The sequence below is a fragment of the Bos indicus x Bos taurus genome, chromosome 19 (assembly GCF_003369695.1).
Source record: "Bos indicus x Bos taurus breed Angus x Brahman F1 hybrid chromosome 19, Bos_hybrid_MaternalHap_v2.0, whole genome shotgun sequence".
NCBI classification, from domain to species: Eukaryota; Metazoa; Chordata; class Mammalia; order Artiodactyla; family Bovidae; genus Bos; species Bos indicus x Bos taurus.
The window spans coordinates 35,729,950-35,748,149 of NC_040094.1; the positions used below are offsets into that span (position 1 = coordinate 35,729,950).

Consider the following 18,200-nt stretch of genomic DNA (forward strand, 5'->3'; position numbering starts at 1 on the left):
ACCTGAACCTATTTCAGGGCAGCTGGGAATGAGACAGTCATGAGAGACGCGAAAACGGGATGGGAGGAAAGGAGAACTGAGCAGGGAAGCGCAGGGGCCTGGGCTGTCGGGCCAGGGGGGGCCTTCCTCCATACGGGTGGAGGCTGGCGGAGGGTTGCCCCGGCATGGAGAGGTCCTGGAGCACATCCTGGTAGCAGAGGATCAGGAAACAGGGAGATGTGGACAGCAAAGTCGTCTCCCTGGTGACAGCCAGCACAGAGCTGCTTGTCGGGGCCGGGGGAGTGGGGACCAAGAGGGAGCAGGTGGGCAGGCAGTGAGCTGGAGGGTGGCATGGTGGGTGCCTGCCCAGGAGACACTGGACAGCAGTGTGGCAAGGGGACAGGAGTGTGGTCCACAGCAGGGAGCTCGTGGAGCAAGAGAGCTGTAGTAACCAGAGTGACAGTCACTGCTGGGACACGACATGCTAGTGTCGTTGGAGAGCTGCCACTGTCATGGCCCCAGCAGTTAAGTCATGGGCTCGTGGGTAGGCCAAGCACAGCTGTGACAGCTTGATGGGGCTGTTATGCCCACTTAAGAGATGAAGAAACGGAGGCACAGAGAGGTTAGGCTACATGCCTAGAGGCACGCAGCGACTGCAGTTCCTCTGGGATGTTTCAGGAAGGGCCTTGCAGGAAAGACCCCTGAACCACCCTACCGACAAGGGCTGACTGACCATCCAGCCACCTGTTGTTGGAGGGGCTCTTTCTCTGAGGCCCTGATCCACCTCAGATCATAAGAGGCAGGCAGTTCTGAGGCCCCTTGTCATCTGGGGACTCAGCGTCTCAGTTGATTATTGGAGACGGGTGTCAGGAGGGTGCAGGGGCTGCAGCTGGAAGGGGTGGGTTGAGTGTGTGGTGGGTACAGGCTGAGCGGGCAGCAGGGAGGTCTAAGACAGGGTGGGCAACTGTGTCCTGCCTTGGCCCGGGGGTGCCTCCGCTCTCTGGCTAAGCCCCCAGACTCATTTGTGACTTGGTCTGTCTGGCCCACACCGCAGCACTGGAAAGAAGGCCTGCCTGCCTGCCTGCCTGCAGAACCCGAGGACCCACCCGGCGGGACTGGCCTCTTACCATGTCCAGGGCCACCTTCATGGCCTCCTGCAGCCCAAAGAGCTTCCCGGCCACCAGGTAGACCCCGCCTGTCCACACAGCGCAGGCCTCATGCACCCAGTGCTCCTGGGTGTCCCCACCAGGCTCAGCCGGCGGCTCCTTGCTGCACTCATGCTTGCGGCTCTTGTCGGCTGGGGCTGCCTCCTCACTGCCATCCCCCCGACCGTCACAGCAGTAGCAACTCTGCAGCCGCCGGGACAGGCCCCGGGCACTGGTGCGCAGAGAGCCCTGCTTGGCCGGATCGGCTGGGCCATCAGGCCTGGGGGGCTTCCCGGTGGTGGTGGTGGCAGCAGAAGATGCGGCAGCTGGGCACTCAAAGCCTTTGAGTGTCCTCTCAAGAGGCAGCGAGGCCTCCTCACAGGTACCCTCTAGCCGCACCTTCTCCTTGAGTTTTGGCTTCTTTTTGGGGAGGCAGTGTTCAGGGTAGTAGGGCCCACAGAGGTCCCCGAGGTCCTTGAAGTTGGCCGGGTTTTGGCAGAGGCAGCAAACAAGGCAAGAGGTACTCAGGGCCTTGGAAACCACGGGCCCCAGGTGCATGGTGGAGGAGAGGGGCAGGGAGGGCCGAGGCGGTGGGATGGAGCCTCCAGGGAGCGTGGCTAGGGAGGCCCCGGCCGCGTCCAAGGAGCAGGAGGAGGAGGAGGAGGAGGAAGGCTTCCTCTGGGGCTGGGGCTCCTCTCCCGGGGAGTTGACAACAGTGCACACGGTGGTGAACGCACCCTGCTTCTCTACCCGCACGAAGGGCGAGAAGGCGGGGGTGCGGCTGTCTGCCCGCAGCCGCTTGCAGGAGGAAATGTACTTGAGGCGGATTTCAGGCTCGGCTGGATCCAGGGGCAGCACCTGCTGCTGCCGCCGCCGCTTAGCACGCCCCTTACAGGGTGAGGAGGTGGTGCTCTTGGCCCGGCCCCGCGTGAGGCGCTTCCGCTTGGAATAGCTGCTGTAGTTGGCATGGCCCGGCTGCTTCTGTGCCCTTGTCTGGGGCTGGCAGGGCCGGCCCTCTGGGGGCTGGGCGGCCAGGCCCAGCTCCTCCGTCTTTGGCTTCTTGCCTCCTACGCCAGAGCTGTCCTCACTGCCCCCCTGTGTGCCATTGGCCCTGTCTCGGGGAGTCAGCAGCAGAGCTGGGCCGAGGTGGGGCCTTTTCTCCAGGGAGCCTTTGGGGAGTCCAAGGGCCCCAGTTCTACCTTTCCGGCTTCTCTTCTTAGGCGCCAGGGCAGTGCCCCCGGGCAGCAGGGCCTCTGGGGATGTGAAGGCCTCCGTTTTGAAACCATCGGTCAAGGACAGTTTCTTACTGTTCACAAGTTTGCCTTTTAAGGATCTATTGGTCGGATTTCTGCACAACGGCTCGGCCCCCAGAGCTGCCGGGAACTTCTGCCCAGGGCTCACATTTAAGAGACCTTCCTCTGCCCCCAGAAGGCTGCCCCCAGCGCTCTTGAGCCCACGTTCTTTCTCGGGGAGGGATGGGCTCACAGGATTCCCAGGAGGGGCCCCTGGTGCTCTGCACGCAAACTTCTTCAGGCTGGGCGAGGTGATCTTCTGCACAATGGCCTCTAGCTTCAAGCCCCGGCCTTTTCGGGGTGGCAGCACCTTGGTCTTCATGGCCCCCTGGAAGGACGCCCGTGAGGCCAGCTTCAGGCCAGTGTCCGGGGTTTCCAGGGGCGGTGGCTTCGCCGTGGGCTCACCATTGCCCTTGGTGGGTTTCGCCTTCTTGGGAGACGTCATCCTCTTGAAGAGGGTGGGGGAGCCCTCGGCCCCCTCCTCCTTCACGTCTCCCCCGAGGCCACCACTGCGTAAGACCAGGTTGCGCTTCTTAGTGGGGACGGGAGCCATGAAGGCTGACTTCCTTTTGAGAGTGTGGAGGGGTCGATCTGAGAGCTTGCCACTGGCACCAGGCTTGGGGACCCTCGCCCGCTGGCCCACCCTCCCCTCCTTCTGGGGGCTGCCAGCAACTTTGAACGTGGTGGGCAGGTGGTTGTTGGCAAGGAGCTTCTTGGCGGCACGGCAGTTTGGCAGTCGGCTCTCCGAGGGCCGCCTGCGCTTGGAGTGGAAGGCTTCCTGGGCCCTGCTGCGGGACCGGAGGATCATGGACCGCTGGTCTTTGCCTGGTGCGTCCAGCGAGTCCGTCTCCTTGGTCTTGGAGCCCATGGGGCTGCTGTCAGAGGCCACGGGCAAGGCGGCCGGGTTGCTGGGGCTGGAAGCGGCCTTTGGGGAGGGCTTCCCCACCCGCTTGCCTGACTTGAAGGCGGCTCGCTGCTTGCCCCCCAGCTTGTCTGGGGGGGCAGGGGTGGTGGGTAGGCCTGGGGGTCCGGGTGTGCGGGGCTCGCTCAAGGCCGTGAAGGAGCGGGTACACATCCTGGGAAGTCCTTCTGAGATCCCCCGGCCTGGGGCCCCCGCCCCCTCCATCTGTCCCTGGGGGGGCCCTGTGCACGATTCGGGGAGCAGCAGGTCTTTGGGCAGCGCCGGTGCCCTGCACGGGGAGTCCTCGGCCTCAGGCAGCCCCCGGTGCACCCGCCGGCTCCTCAAGCTTTTGCCGCGAGGCACAGGCTCTTTCTTGGCAATGGGGGCCTCGGGCACAGCAGGCTTGTTCGGCTTCTGTGCCAGGGAGGCCTCCGGGGTCACGGCGGCGGAATCCCCTGGGGCCAGCACCCCCTCGGGCCCCTCTTCCTCTGGCTTCATATGGGACAGGGAGGACTCGAACCAGCTCTGGACCTTGGACTCGGCGCCCACGGTAGGGCCCAGCAAGATGACTGAGTCCCCAGAGAGGGGGCACGGGGAGCCCCAGCCGGCCTTGGGGTCCAGCACTTCCTCCACCTCCTCCTTGCCGCACAGCAGCGGGGCCTTGGGCGACAGCGCATCCTGCAGGCCAGGCCTCTGCTCGGGGCTGCCCAGGAGCTCGCACAGGGACGAGTACTCCTCGGCCTCCAGGTCCTCCTTCCGGCCCGGCGCTGGCAGCAGTGGGAGGTCCCCAAAGTCGGCAGCCGAGCAGCAGTGCCGGCTGTCGTCCAGCCAGCGGTCGGCCTTGCTCACCTCGGGGCACTGCAGCAGCCCGCCGGCCTCCTCCTTCACCCCACCCGCTGTCTCCTGCTGGGAGTCCCGGGGCACTGCAGCCTTCTCCCCAGGGGGCACCTCCTCCTGGAAGCCCAGGCAGGCTGAAGCCTCCCGGGTGCCGTCCTGGCTGGCACTGTCAGTGGCCTTTCCGCCCTGCTCCAGACCCTTGGTGAGCTCGCCGGGATGCAGCCCCCACCGAGGACAGGCATCCCCCAGGTTCTCCTCGGGCCAGGCAAAGGGGTGGGTACCATCCGCCGAGCCAGCAGAGGTTGTGTCTGGGAAGCAGTCAAAAGCCACGGTGGGGTCTGAGGCCGCGGCCCCCAGGGTGGGCTTGGCGCCGAAGGAGAGGGGACCAGCTGTCTTCTTGGGGTCAGGGGTGGTGAAGCCCACAGAGGGGTCTTCAAATAGCCCCGGACTGAAGTCCTTGGCGCTGCTGCCCTTGTCCAGCTGCAGGGCCTCGGGCAGGGCCTCCGGCTCCCCTGGCCGTGGCCACGCACCCTTGGCCACAGGGTCCAGGCAGGCGCTGTGGTTCTCCAGAGAGAAGGGCGGCTTGCCGGTGTCTTTGGCCAGGCCCGGTGCCTCAGCCCAGGCCTTGTCGGCCTTCTCACTGATGGCCTCCTGCAGCCCCAGGATCTCGGAGGCCAAGTCTTCCTGTGCCAGGGCGCTGAGCAGCAGCCGCGGGCAGTCTCGCTCGCCAGCTACAAGCTTGGAGAAGCTGTCGAGAGGCAGGCTGCTGTGCAGGCTCTGGAAGGAGTCGTCGGACTTGGTGGACATGTCGTCCGGTGAGGTCACGGAACAGGTGGACACGGACTCGGGCTTGGCCTTGGAGCCGCCGTGGACCCTGGCAGGGCTGCCGCGGGCCTGGCTGCAGTAGAGGAAGCTGCGCTCCAGCGGGTCCTCAGAGCCGCTCAGGTAGTCGGCCTCAGGCGGCTCAGCGTGTGTGGACTGTGGCGTGCTGCTCAGCGGCTCTGATAGCGGTGTGCCCGCTGGCTCGGCCGAGTAGCCGCTGCCCTCGGGGCTGCAGTGCTGGCTTTTGTGTTGCTCCGGCGTCCGGGCCACCAGGCTCTTGAGGCCCTTCTTCTGAGGCCCGGCAGCCTTGGACAGCAGCAGCTGCTGCACGGTGTTGGAGATGTTCTCCACCTGGGAGGTCAGGGCCGTGAGGCTATGCAGGCTGAGGTCCGACAGCAGGCTCTCGGGAAGCTTGTCCTTCTGCAGGGCCTTGCAGTTGGCGGCCTGGGTGTCCACAGAGCTGGCAGCATCCGTCGGGGAGGGGTTGAGCAGGGGCATGAAGTGGCTGTGGTCAGTGAGGCCAGCGGGGAAGGCCCCAGGGCCGAGTGGCTGCTGGTTGTAGGGAAAGTTCTCCAGGTTGGGCATCAGTGGAGACGGGGTGGAGCTGTAGGAGGGTGAGCGGCCCACGGAGCGGGCGGGCGAGTGGCCGGAGCTGGGGCTGAAGGTCTGGTAGTACTGCTCTGGGGTCCTGACAGTCGCGTCCGGCTGACAGTAGCCTGGGCCTTGCTGCCCATAGTGTTGGTACTTTGCGAGGTTTTGGTAGTGCAGGCTTTCCTGGGCATGGTGACGGCTCTGGAGGGCCTGCTGCTGCTGCTGCTGCTTCTGTGGGTCATAGCTGAGGCGGCTGGACTGGTAGGCATGAAGGTTTGGGACCCGCTGGCCAGGGGCCAGGCTGGCGTTGGCGGTCAGCGGCCTGTCGTGGGGCTGGGCGGAGGGGGCTGTGCAGCTCTTGTAGGAGTGGGCCCCTTGCCCACCGGCCTGGCCACTGGAGGAGTAGGTAGAGGAGGTGGGGAAGGACTGGGACTGCTGGGGGAAGTGGCTGCCCTGGGAGAAGGGCAGGGGGGAGGCAAGGTCACTCTGGGGTTTCTGCCTCTGGAGCTTGGGGTATGCCAGGGATGGTGGGGGCTGCGGCAGCTGCTGCTGGACGTGGAGGGCATGAGTCCGGAAGGGCAGCTGGGCACCCTGCTCTGGGTACTGCCGGCTGGGGGGCACCACTGTCTTTTTCATCAGGTTCTCGTCATATTTGCCCACCCCGCCTGGCAGGGGCTGCGGCTGAGGGGGTGGTGGCTGGGGGCCCCCCCAGGCCTGCAGGCCCTCCTCGCCCGAGTAGCGGCCCGGGTAGGGGCTGCCGTCCTGGACAGTGTAGCCCGCGAAGGCCGGCCTCCCTGGCGGGGCCTGCGGCGAGGACAGGCCTTTGCCGGCGCGCGCGGTGGCGGGCGTGCCCCCGCCGCCCTCGTAACCGGGGAAGGGCTGCGGGCCGTAGTAGTCCTTGGTCAGCAGACGCTGTCGGTCGCAGCTCAGCCCGGCCTGGCTTGGCTGCCTGTAGTTCTCCAGGCGCGACGTCTCCTGTGAGGTCTGCTGGTAGGTCTGCTGTTTGCCATGGAAACCACACCTTTCTCGAAAAGACTGCATGACTTGGGCTGGTTATCTGTGAAAAGAGAAAGGGCAAGAGGGAGGGCGGGGAGAGGAGGGCAGAGCGGGCGGGGTTCAGATGGGCCATTTCCTTCCCTTGGAAAGCCAGCCCCCTCCCGCCCCGCCCCCTCCTGCAGCCGCCCCACCAGCTGTGCACATATTGACAACTTGTGTGTCAGGGCCGTGTGCTCTGTAATTCCCGCTCTGACGGGGACAGGGAGGTGCAGCCCGGCCGCCCAGCGCCAGCCACTGGGGAGCTGCCCCCTCCTGCCACCAGTTCCCCTCCTCCTCCCCGCCGGCTCAGAATCAGCCATTCCCGCTCCCCCATCCCCTGGGGCTGCTGGATCCGGTAATCTAGCCCCAGCGCAGCAGTGTTCAGGCGTGACCCAGCTCGTGAGTGTGTGTATGTGTGTGCGTGGCACGGGGGATGGCCTGCCCTGCCCCAGAAACCACTCACTGAGGCCTGGAGTCTATGCACATGAGCATGCACGCACGCACACACTCACGCACACACACACACACACACACATACCCCTTCTCCATCACTGCACACACACAAACAGCTTCTTCTTCACTGCACACACACACACACTCCCCTTGTCTATTACACACACACACACACATCCCCCTTCATCAGTGCACACACACACCCCTTCATCAGTGCACACACACACCCCTTCATCAGTGCGCATACACACTCCCCTTGTCTATTACACACACTCCCCTTGTCTATCATCACACACACACACCTTCATCACTGCATACACACACTCCCCTTGTCTGTTACACACACACAAACACCCCTTCATCACTGCACGTACACACTCCCCTTGTCTATCATCACACACACACCTTCTTCATCACTGCACATACACACTCTTGTCTATCATTACACACACACACTTTCATAACTGCACACACACACTCCCCTTGTCTATTACACACACACACCTCTTCTCCATCAATGCACACACCTTTGTACACACACACACACACACACCAATGCACACACAATCCCCTTGTCTATCATCACACACACCTTTTCCATCATTGCATACACACATTCACCCCTTCATCACTGCACACACACACTCCCCTTGTCTATCATTACACACACACACACACACACACACACTCTCTCTGTCTCTCCCCCCTTCTCTGTCACTGCTATGCCCTCTGGAAGCTGTCTGTTCCTTCTGGCAGGCGCTGATGAGGGGCCACTGAGCCACTGTGGGCATAAGCTGTCCCTACCCGGAGCGTGGGCAGTGGCCCTGCCTCCTGTGTTGGTGTCACAGGCACGTAAACAGGCCGCGCGGCCCTGACGAGGCAGCGATGGGGCAGAGCTGCAGTCCCTCTGCCTGAGGCGCCTGGGCCTCCAGGTCAGCCCCGCCCGCCTGCACCGGGTCAGAGCCAGGCCGAGAGCCCATCTGTTTATGATTTTCAGGGCTGGGCACGCAAGGAGTCCAGCCTGCACCAAAGCAAGATCCTGGGTCAGGAAATGACCCCAGGGTGGGGGTGGGGCTTGGGGGGGCCCTTCAGGGCAGAACCATGGGGTCACATAACAGGCCGGCTGTAGCATCCAGGCTAGCGCCCCCCCCAGACCCTTCGAGGAGGGAAGAAGGAGCAAGGACACCCCTGGCTCACGGGGAGACACACAGAGGGCTGGTCGCAGCCTGCATCCCGGCCGTTGGGTTTACCCACACCTTGCTCACCTGCAGGGCCCAGGCCCCCAGAAGGGCACAGGGGACTTTTCAGGGCCCATTCCAAACCCAAGAGGAAGGGGTGGCCTGGCGTGTGCTCCGAGCCTCCAGGGCTGTGTGAGGCACAGAAAATAAGGGGCACAGAGAAGGGTGCCGACACACAGATGTGAAAGGGAAGAAGCATTCCCCCGGGGGTCTCGGTCACCCCTTCTTCATCCAGCTCCCACCTCCTCATGCAGTTGTGGGGGTCGGGGGAAGCTGACCTGGGAGGGGCCCAAGTTGAGCAGGTCCAGCCTAGGGCAGCTGGATGGCCCCAAGGAGCCCCATTATTCCAGCCCAGGCCCCTCCCTGCCTTGGTGGTTGGCTGGTTCAGCCCCAGGGCCCCAAGCCCACCTCAGGGCCCCAAGCCCACCGCAGGGCCCCACAGCCCACTCCAGGGCCAGCCCCATGGCCATGGCCTCTCCCTGGCTCATCACAGGCGCCCTGATGTGGAGGCCCCCCTCTGACCCACTTCAGTCCATCCCGCGGCTTGGATCAAACACGACAGGAGTGCCTGCTGTGACCCAGAGCTGGAGGCAGTGCTGGTTCTAACGGGTGGCTCCTGCAGGTGGGCAGCCCCGGGGCCCCCACACCGGGCTCCCAGGTGGGCGCCCCCTGCCACCCTCAGGCAGCACTCGCGGGCGGCCCCCACTGCCCAGGCTGTCAGAGGCAGTTGGAGGCACCTCTGCTCAGGGTGTCCCCCGCAGGCAGGCAGGGTCGGCTGGGCCCCTGGGCCCTGCCCTGCCCTCCCCGGCCACGTTACAAGCCCGGAACTTGCACACCCAGGCTGGCTTGGGAGGCTTCGCCTCGTCTCTCTGCACAAATTACATCCCGGCTTTTATTAGTCCCAGATCGCGCTCATTTCCCGCTGAGTGTCTTGTGGATATCATTAACATTTCTACAGCTTTTTTTAATACACTTTTTTCACATTCCCCCAAAATGCATTACCAGAAACATTATTTAAAAAGACTGTGCTCTGACCAGCGCCCCCTCCCTGTTTAATCAGTCCAGCTGCCGCATCTTTTAATGTCGCCAAGCCGTGTTACAGCGGGTTTTCCGATACACAGGAGCAGCTGGACGTGGTGAGAGCATCTATCTCGAAGAAAAGACAGTTCAATTAAAATACGAGAAGCCCTGCGCCTGATGAAGGCAGCAGAACGCTCACCCAAGCGCCGCCCCCCAGCCTGGCGGGGGCGGGCCCGGGCCCCCCCAACCCGTGCAGGAACAAAGGCCCCGTCCCACCAGCACCCCCGGGACAAAGTGGGGCTCGGCCTCTTTAAGAGCCGCCTTGGGCCGCCACAGGCTCTGTTGTTATTAATTATTGTGATTATGATTACTTTTCAAGAGGACCATCAAAGGACAGAAGGGAAAGAGGCAGGCAGAGAGCTGGGGTGGGCAGCATCGGGAGGTAGATGGTGACCTCCGAACCTGGGAGGGAAGGAGGGGGCAGGAGGGCACCAGCTGGGGGTCAGGGGTGTGCCCAACACTCCTTCACTCCCGGTCCAGCCCGGCCTCCCTATCCCTGCTTCCCCTCCCCCTTCTCCCAAACACTAGGTTAAGGGACATCTCTGAAATTCTAACCAAATGGGAAGCAAAGGAAGAGGGAAAAGGAGGGAGGAAGAAAGTCCTGAGCTCCAGATCACCTCCCATGGTGACTCCTGCAAGCTGGCCTGCCCACCCCGTGCCCCAAGGCTTCTCTACCTCAGTGACGGGTATCCCTGCCCTGCAAGGAGATGTGATGAGCCCCAGAGCCCACCCCAGGCACAAGACCAGCAGCCCCCAAAGGTGTTTGGTAGCAGGTGAGCCAGGGCTCAGCCCTTCTTTCTGGCAAAGAGCAGAAGTCTCTGGTCCCCCTGCAGGCACTGTGGGGCCCATGGGGGCAGGGGCAGCCTTGGCCATAGGGCCTGCTCCTGCCTCCTGCCCTGTTACAGAGAATGGGAGGCTCAGAAAAGCCAGGACCTGCCTGTGAGCCACCCATAGGAAGTTCTTCCAGATGGACGCTGCAGCAGTGTGGACTGAGAATTCCCACTTCAGAGGAAGGCCCCCGGAGCATGACAAGGAAAGGGGGTTCCAATGTCCCCTCGGCAACCTCTGAGGCCCCAGAAGCGGGCTCGGGCCTGCCCCACCGTAGGGAGTCCACTCCTGGCTGCCTGTTGTGCGCTGAGCAGCCTCAGAGAGAACTCACTGGGTCCACGGCCTCTTCAGCCCCCAGGGTCAGGTTTCAGGTCAGGGAGATGGGCCTGACAGCATAGGCAGGAGCTTACTGCAGCTCCACTGGGGCTGGGGAGGGAGGGAGGGGGCGAGAAAGGAGCTTCTGTACCCTAGCTGGCTCTGGGGGTACAGGCGCATCCCACCTGCTAACCCAGAGTGGTTTTGTGACCTCGTTTTCTGACTTGTAGCTGCAGGGGAAAAGCTTTAAAACCCAACCCCCCTCAAGACTGGGGAACCAGGAGGCTGGGGTGTCCCGAGAGGATCAGAGCTGGTGGGACCACCTGGGCCTCCCTCTGAGTTGTAGGTGATGAAGACTGTGAACAGGACACCTTGATTAAAACCATCAGTCGCTAGTCAAATTTACGGCTATTCTGTGGGGTCTATTTTGAGTCCCAAGGGCTTGGCTTGAATGGAGGGGGAATGAGTTTCCAAGGAGGCCCCAAGACAAGACAGCCCAGTGCCCTCAGGCCTCTGGGACAGGGAGGGCCTAGGGGTCAGTCGCTGGGGGAGGTCTGCCTGGGGCAGAGGGGCCCATCCAGGGGCAAAAGGAATTACAGAGAACAAGGCAGCCCCCCGCCCCGTGTGTGGGCAACACCCCCATAAATGCTGTGTGGCCCTCGCTCACCGGCACCCAAGGGAGAGCCCCTCAGGTCCGACATGCCACTCTATAGGCCCGAAAGAGGCAGGCAGCCAGCCAGGCCCCTTTGCTGAGGCTGGGGTCCCAGGAGACGGGGATCTTTGAAGGATGTTGGAAGGGGGGGGTGGGGTTTCTGGACTCTGTAGATGTTTGGAATGCGCTTCCTAAAGCCCACCAAGCTGCCTCCTCCAAGGACTCCCTGGCAGAACAGCCAAGACCTACTAAGCCACCAGACCAGAGCCCCCGCCTTGGGGTTCACCCACCAGGACATGTAGTGCCCCATCCGAGCACTCCACTATCCTGGGCACTTCGGGGCACTGCCTGTGGGCTTGCTGCTCTGTTAGTTCCCTAAGGCACCCCTCCTAGGAAGGGAGCCATGACCCCACTTTCAGGAGTAACCTAACCTAATGAATTCCCACAGCACAGCCCACAGGCAGCAAAGCTAAGCTCTCAGCTCTGTTCCCTGACTTCTAAAGCCATGCCTGCTGCCCCCGCCCCCAGTGCAGCTTCTGGGATGTGAGGGCCAGTAGGTCCAGAGACCTGGGTCAGCTGGGCTGGAGGGGCCTATGGTCCAGGGGGTGAGAGGCAGATGGCCAGCCAGCCCCCTCCCCACCGTGAGGTGTGGTGCAGCAGGAAGGAGTCAGCGCCACTGTGTTGCTGGCCTCCTGGAGCCCTCCGGGGGGAGGAGGCAGTTGGCGAGGGGGGCTCCATGCCCATCGGTCTCCTGTAGATAGTAGCTGCTTTTGCATCATTTTATCCACCATTCAACAAAAAGCAACCCCCTTTCCCCAACTCTGTCAAAATGAGGAAAAAAAAACAGGGGGTAGTGCTGGGATGCGGACAGCCAAGAGGGCCAGGGTCAGTCACCCACGCACTCAAGTACAAGGGGCTAGTCCAGAGGCTGGTGTCGGGGGCTCCCCAGCTGCCCCGTGCCCTGGTCTTACAGGTGGCTACACGCTACAGACGCCAGAGAGTCCGTCTGTCCGCTGGCTTTCAGGGGAGCCAAAGAAGGCAAGGAGAGAGCCTCCCCTCTCACCCTGTGTGCCCCACCCACTGTGACCTCCTGAGGAAGAGCAAGTACCAAAGGACTGAACTGGCAGTCAGTCCAGCATCTCCCCAGGCCTCGGGGCCTTTGCACGGCCTTTCCTCTGCCGGGAAGACCATGCTCAGGGATCTCCATGGCTCCTCTGGCTCCTGGGCTGCAAGCCTTTGCTCATGTGACCTTCTCAGGTGGCTGACCCTCACCACTGTGTTTGAAACCCACGCTCCATCTCCCCTACACCACCCCTACTTCTCTAAGGTAACTAGCCACAGGGCTGGCTGGCTTCACTTTTTTCCTGTCCTCTTTAGAAAGGAGTTCCACGAAAGCAGGGATTTTGCCTGTTTTGTTCGCACCCATATCCCGAGTAAGGGCTTCATGGATGACATTAGTGCTGAAGAACCCACCTGCTAATGAAGGAGACACGAGAGATGTGGGTTCCATCCCTGGTCGGGAAGATCCCCTGCAAAAGGAAATGACAACCCACTCCAGTATCCTTGCCTGGAGAATCCCATGGGCAGAGGAGCCTGGTGGACTACAGCCCACAGGGCTACAGAGAGTCGGACACGACTGAACAATAACTGTTGAATGTATATTGTTTAAAATGTCACATGGGACTTTCCTGCTGGTCCAGTAGTTAAGACTCCACCATTCTACTGCAGGGAGCACAGGGTTGATACCTGGTAGGGGAACTAAGATCTCAGACGCTGCCAGTTAATAAAATCCAATGTCTAATTGTTTAAAAATACATACATACATAAAGTGTCACAGTATGAAAATATCCAGAACAAGACTGAGTACAGGTACAGAGCACACTTGGGTGGGGATGAGGGGCTTGTGGCTGCACCTCCTCACTCATTTGACAAAGATCTCCTTGGGGGGTGGCAGAAAGCGCACCTGTGAAGGGCGCAGGTGAGAAGGGAGGGAGGCTGCTCCAGCTGCCTGCTGCCTGTGGGATGCAGGACCCAAGGTGCCAGAGCCTCTGAGTGTTTCACAGAAAGACGAATCTCTCATTTTAAAAAACGTTATCTGGGCAGAAGAGTTAAATAGACATTTCTCTGAAGAAGACCTACAGATGGCTGACAGGCGCATGGAAAGAGGCTCATTATTGCTAATTATTAGAAAAATGCAAATCAAAATGACAATGAGGTATAATACCACCTCACACGCGTCAGAATAGCCATCATTTAAGAAGTCTACAAATAACAAATGCTGTAGAGGGTGTGGAGAAAAGGGAACCCTCCTACACTGTCGGTGGGAATGTAAATTGGTGTAGCCACTGTGGAGAATAGTATGGAGACTGCTCAAGAAACTAAAAACAGAATTACCATACGATCCAACAATCCCACTCCTGGGCGTATATCTGGAAAAGATGGAAACTCTAATTTAAAAAGATACATGCACCCCTATCTATGATCATAGCAGCATATTCACAACAGTCAAGACATGGAAGCAACCTAGACGTCCATCGGCAGAGGAATGGATAAAGATGGTGTGGCGCATATACACAATGGAATACTGCTCAGTCATAAAAAGAATGATATCATGCCATCTGCAGCAACATGGGTGGATCTCGAGATCATCATTCTAAGTGTAGAAAGTCAGAAAGATAAATACAACGTATTACTTATATGTGGAATCTAAAATATGACAAAAACGAACATAGCTACGGAACAGAAACAGACTCACAGAGAACAGGCTTGTAGTTGCCAAAAGGTAAGGGTGGAATGGATGGGCAGTTCGGGATCAGCTGATGCAAACTATCACATATAGGATGGATAAACAAAGGTCCTCCTGTAGAACACAGGGAACTGCATTCAATGTCTTGTGATAAACCAGGACGAAAAAGAATCTGAAAAATATATAACTGAATCACTTTGCTGTAAAACAGAAATCAACACATTATAAATCAACTAGACTTCTATAAAATTTAATAAAATGTTATCAACCAAGCAAAAAAGTTCAACACCCCAGAGATCCAAGAGAACCGGGCTTCAGGCTGTATCTGCTCACAAGCTCCCTGGTGTCAGACAAAGGTAGCACTTGGCCTGAGCAATGCCAGGCACCTGGGGGGTGCCTGATGTGAAGAGGTGGGAACAGGAGTGCCCAGAACACTCCCTGGACTCTGGGAGAAGCCCTGAGACCAGCACTATTCACTTAAGCTGTGGAGTGGAGCACTGGGGGCCGGGTGGAGAGCAGTACTGAGCTGCGGGGGGCCCCATGGAACCAGAGCTCTGAGGGCTGCAAAGGCTGGTGGTAGGAGGCCCAAGGCCACAGAGGTGCTTATAACCCTCCTTGGAGCTCCACCCCAGCGCCGATTAGGGAGGCCCTGCTGTCTCCCCCGGCCCCACAACATTGCTGGGTCCCTGCCGGGCTCCCTGGTGGCATCATCACAGTGGTAATTACATAATTAATGGTCTAATGAGCCACTTCACCTGTGTCTGCCTTGCTGGAAAGTAGCCTGAGGAGGGCAAGGGCTTCATCTGTTGCGTCCTAGGCTCTAAGCCTAGAAACTGCTCCAAGTACGTGCCTTTTTCAAAAAATATTTTATTTATTTGACCGTGCCAGGTCTTCGTTGCAACAGGCGGCATCTTTAGTTGCGGCATGCAGGATCCAGCTCCCTGACCAGGGATTGAACCAGGGCCCTCTGCATGGAGAGTGCAGAGTCTTAGCCACTGGACCACCAGGAAGTCCCAGTAGATGCCTATTAAATGCTGCCTGGACAGAGGGGCAAGAGTACGTTACCTAACCCTCATCACAGCCCTAACAGGATGACAGGCCTGGAGGCCAGGACGTGTGTGCAGCAGCCAACCAGGAAGGGACAACAGAACTTCTGCTCTGCCCTCCACAGCCCCTGGGTCACAGCCCTCAGTGCCCGCACCCACTCGCTCACCAAGCCCGTCTCTTACGCTGCGCAGGGGCAGAGCTGGGTGCTGAGGATCCAGAGGAAAAAGCAGTGACTTCTGCCCTCCTGAGGCAATCAGACAGGCAGCTGACTGTGGGGGTGTGACACCCACAAGGGGCTCTGGGGGTGGGGAAAGGAGGCGGTCAGGGCCAACTGGAAGGAGGGGGCCCACTGATGGGAGGCAGGACTGACCAGGTGGGTGGTCCCAGTTACCACCCCTCCCAGATGGGGAGTCAGATGCCCACTGTCCACCTGATACCACCTCCCCTGCCCCCTAGCAGTCCTGCACAGTCATCCGCCATTTGTAACTGCTGCCTGCTCACTGCTCCCAGGGAAGGGCCACTCTCCCCACTCTGTGGGGCCCACTGGTCTATAAAGCTGGAGAGGGGTCTCCTGGCTTGTTTCTGACCAGGGTGCCAGCGTCCCCCTCCACCACACCGCCAGCTGCTGTGAGCAGTGAGCCACCAGAAGCCTTCCAGGTCAAGCCACCTCCTCATTTTGCAGAGGGTTAGTGGAAGCCCAGACAGGGGCTGTGACTTGTCCAAGAGGTCCCGCAGGGCTGAGAGACCTCTACAGATCTGTGCTCCAGAATGCCCAGCCACCAGAAAACCAACTTGGAGCTAGAGGCCAGAAGTGGGGGTCCAGACCCTTCTTTTGGACATCCAGCATCCCAGGAGTCCGAGAACGCCCCCTCCTTTCCCCGGCCTGGGCAGGAACCTCCCCTCCCTTCCTTGCCTGACACCCCCGTTCCACTGCATCCTGACAGCCCCTCCCGGCGCGGTTCCACCTGGGGAAGCCGGGAAGTGGTGCCCCTCCCTCCCCCAGCCCCAAGGGAGGAAGCCGCCTGTCAGGCCGCCGCGGCGTGTCAAATCCTCTTGCTGCCTAATTGTGAGACGGCGGCGTTTAAAGAAACGCTTTTCTGGCCGTCTGCCACACCGCAAACTGCTTGGTATAATTTTATTATTAAGGAGAGAGAAAAAGAGGGAGGGGGTGGAGAGAGAGAGAGAGAAAGGGAGCGAGAGAAGGAAATTGCTTAGTCCGAGTCAGCTGGTGGAGTATTCTCAACGTGAACGCGGCCCGGCTTTCCAGTTGGCAAGCTGACTTCGTTAATTGCGCATTCAGTCTCTACTTAGGGTAATTGAAACGAAGCGGGGCCCGGGTCTGACAATTAGGGTCTGCGACTAGGCCGTTAACCCTTCCGCCCCCGCCCCCGGCTCCCACGCACCCCTGGGGGCGGCGGGCTAGCGCCCCAGCGTCGGCAGGGTTAACGCGGCGCGGGCGCCGGCCGAGCGGGGGATGGGGCGAGGATGGGGGGCGTGCGGGGGCGCTTGCGGCCTCGCCGGCCCCCCCGCAACAGATGTTTCAGGCGTGTAAGACAAAGACAGAGCTCCTGCCGCTGCCGGAGAAAATCCGCAGGACTCCCTCAGGGGCAGGTAAAATTTCACCTTCTATGTGTGTTCCCCCGCCCGCCCCCGCCCGATTTCCCGGCCTCTGCGCCAATCCGGAAAGCGCCACCAAAGACGCCGCGCCGCCGTCTCCGCCGCCCAACCCGCTGACCCCAGCAAGGTCGCGGCGACCTCGGGCTCCGCCAGCCGCGCGCCGGCCCCTCCTGGGGCGCCCCCGGCCGCAGTCCCGCGATCGCAGGCGCCGGGAGCGAGGAAGGGGCGCTTTTCTCGCCACGAGGCGGAGGTGGCGGAGACACCGCGCGCCTCCCTCCGGCCTGCGCTGGGACCCCGGGGGCTGCGCCCCTGCGGCCCCCATCATTCATCTCCCTGATTCCCGCTGTAGCCGCCCTCGGAAGTCAGCCGAGTGAAGCAGCTGTTCCTTGCACACTCCACTTGACCAAAGATGATGATAAATGAGGCCCGGGCTGCGTCGGGAACGCGGCGGCGGCGGCGGCCGCGAGGGGCGCGCAGGGCGGGGCGTACAGCCTGTACCCCCTCCCAGCGCCCCGGGAAGGGCGAGGACGCTAAGGACAGAGGCCGACGGCCGCAATCAAAGGCCCGCACTCCCCTCTCGGCGCTCCGCGCCGCCTCGATGCGGGCGGAGAGGAGCCAGGCAAAGGAGCGCCCCCAACACCGGGGCCTACGCGAAGACCCCCTCCTCGAGGCGGCACGGCCCTCCCTCCGCATCCCGGGCCCGAGTGCCTTGGTCCCCACCGTGCCCTCGCCCGCGCCTCAAACCTATTAACGCTCGTAAATAATGAATAATGGAGCGAAGCTTCCCTCCGCCGCCAGCTGCGCCCGGTCCCGGGGAGGGGGCGCCCCGGCCGGGCGCGGGGGCCCGGGCGCACGGCCCCGCACACGTGCAGCCGCGGCACGCAGGCGGGCACCCCGCCCGCCGAGGAGGGGGAATCCCGCTCTGCCCTCCCCAACGCCACCTCCCCTGGAGTCCTCTGGCACCGAACGAGGCGAGAGCGCGCGCGAGCTTCCCAGCCGGAGAGGGTTATTTTTAACCTGCCCCCCTTTCCTTCCCAGCCTCTCGGGTTTGCGCGCCCGTCCGCCTCCCCCCGCCCCCCCCCCCCAAGCAGCCGAGGACGCAGGCTCCTCACCTCGCTCAGCGCCTCCGGACTCCGAGCGCCTCCCCCGGCCCGCGGCTCCCGCCCCTGCACGGGCATCGCGCGGCTAAATCTCAGCCTGGAAAGGACCGATTAGGAGCCGCGTGCCTTTCTGCGAAATATTGGAACCGGCTGGGCTGGGGGCGGGGATCCCGGCGCGCTCGTCCCCTCGCCTCCCTCCGCGCTCGCTCAGCTCTCCCTCTGCAGACGCGGGGCGGCCAAGTCAGGGCGCCGAGACCCCCTCTGGATTTCGTCCTTCTCTCCTCAACGCCCACCCTTCTTCAATCATCCACGAAGCTGGAGCTTCTAACACGCGGACCCTCCGGCAGCTGCGGCGCCAAGTGGGGCGCTGCCTCCCCCATCTCCAGCCTCCTCCCTAAGCCGCTCCAAACACACACACCATTTACACAGCAGCGGCCTTGCACACCGGCGACTTCAAGGCGGACCGCCAGGCCCGGCCTGGGGCGCGGGGGGCGGGGGGGGGGGGCGCTCCTCCCCCAGCCT

At 61.6% G+C, this 18,200-nt stretch overlaps 1 protein-coding gene across 9 annotated transcripts in view; it reads right to left on the minus strand.

Annotated features, from left to right (window-relative positions):
• The window catches only part of RAI1 (retinoic acid induced 1), a 103,221-nt gene that overhangs the window by 5,774 nt on the left and 79,247 nt on the right, over positions 1-18,200 (minus strand). For 3 of the 9 annotated variants that reach the window (XM_027516986.1, XM_027516991.1, XM_027516987.1), the window contains one exon: positions 1,107-6,624. In XM_027516986.1, the coding sequence (XP_027372787.1) occupies positions 1,107-6,608 (5,502 nt within the window). In that variant the 5' untranslated portion in view covers positions 6,609-6,624. Of the gene's footprint in view, positions 1-1,106; positions 6,625-9,295; positions 12,698-13,923; positions 14,087-15,143; positions 15,865-17,690; positions 18,116-18,200 lie in introns of those variants that run through there. The other 6 variants (XM_027516993.1, XM_027516994.1, XM_027516989.1 and 3 more) reach the window with 6 other exon arrangements.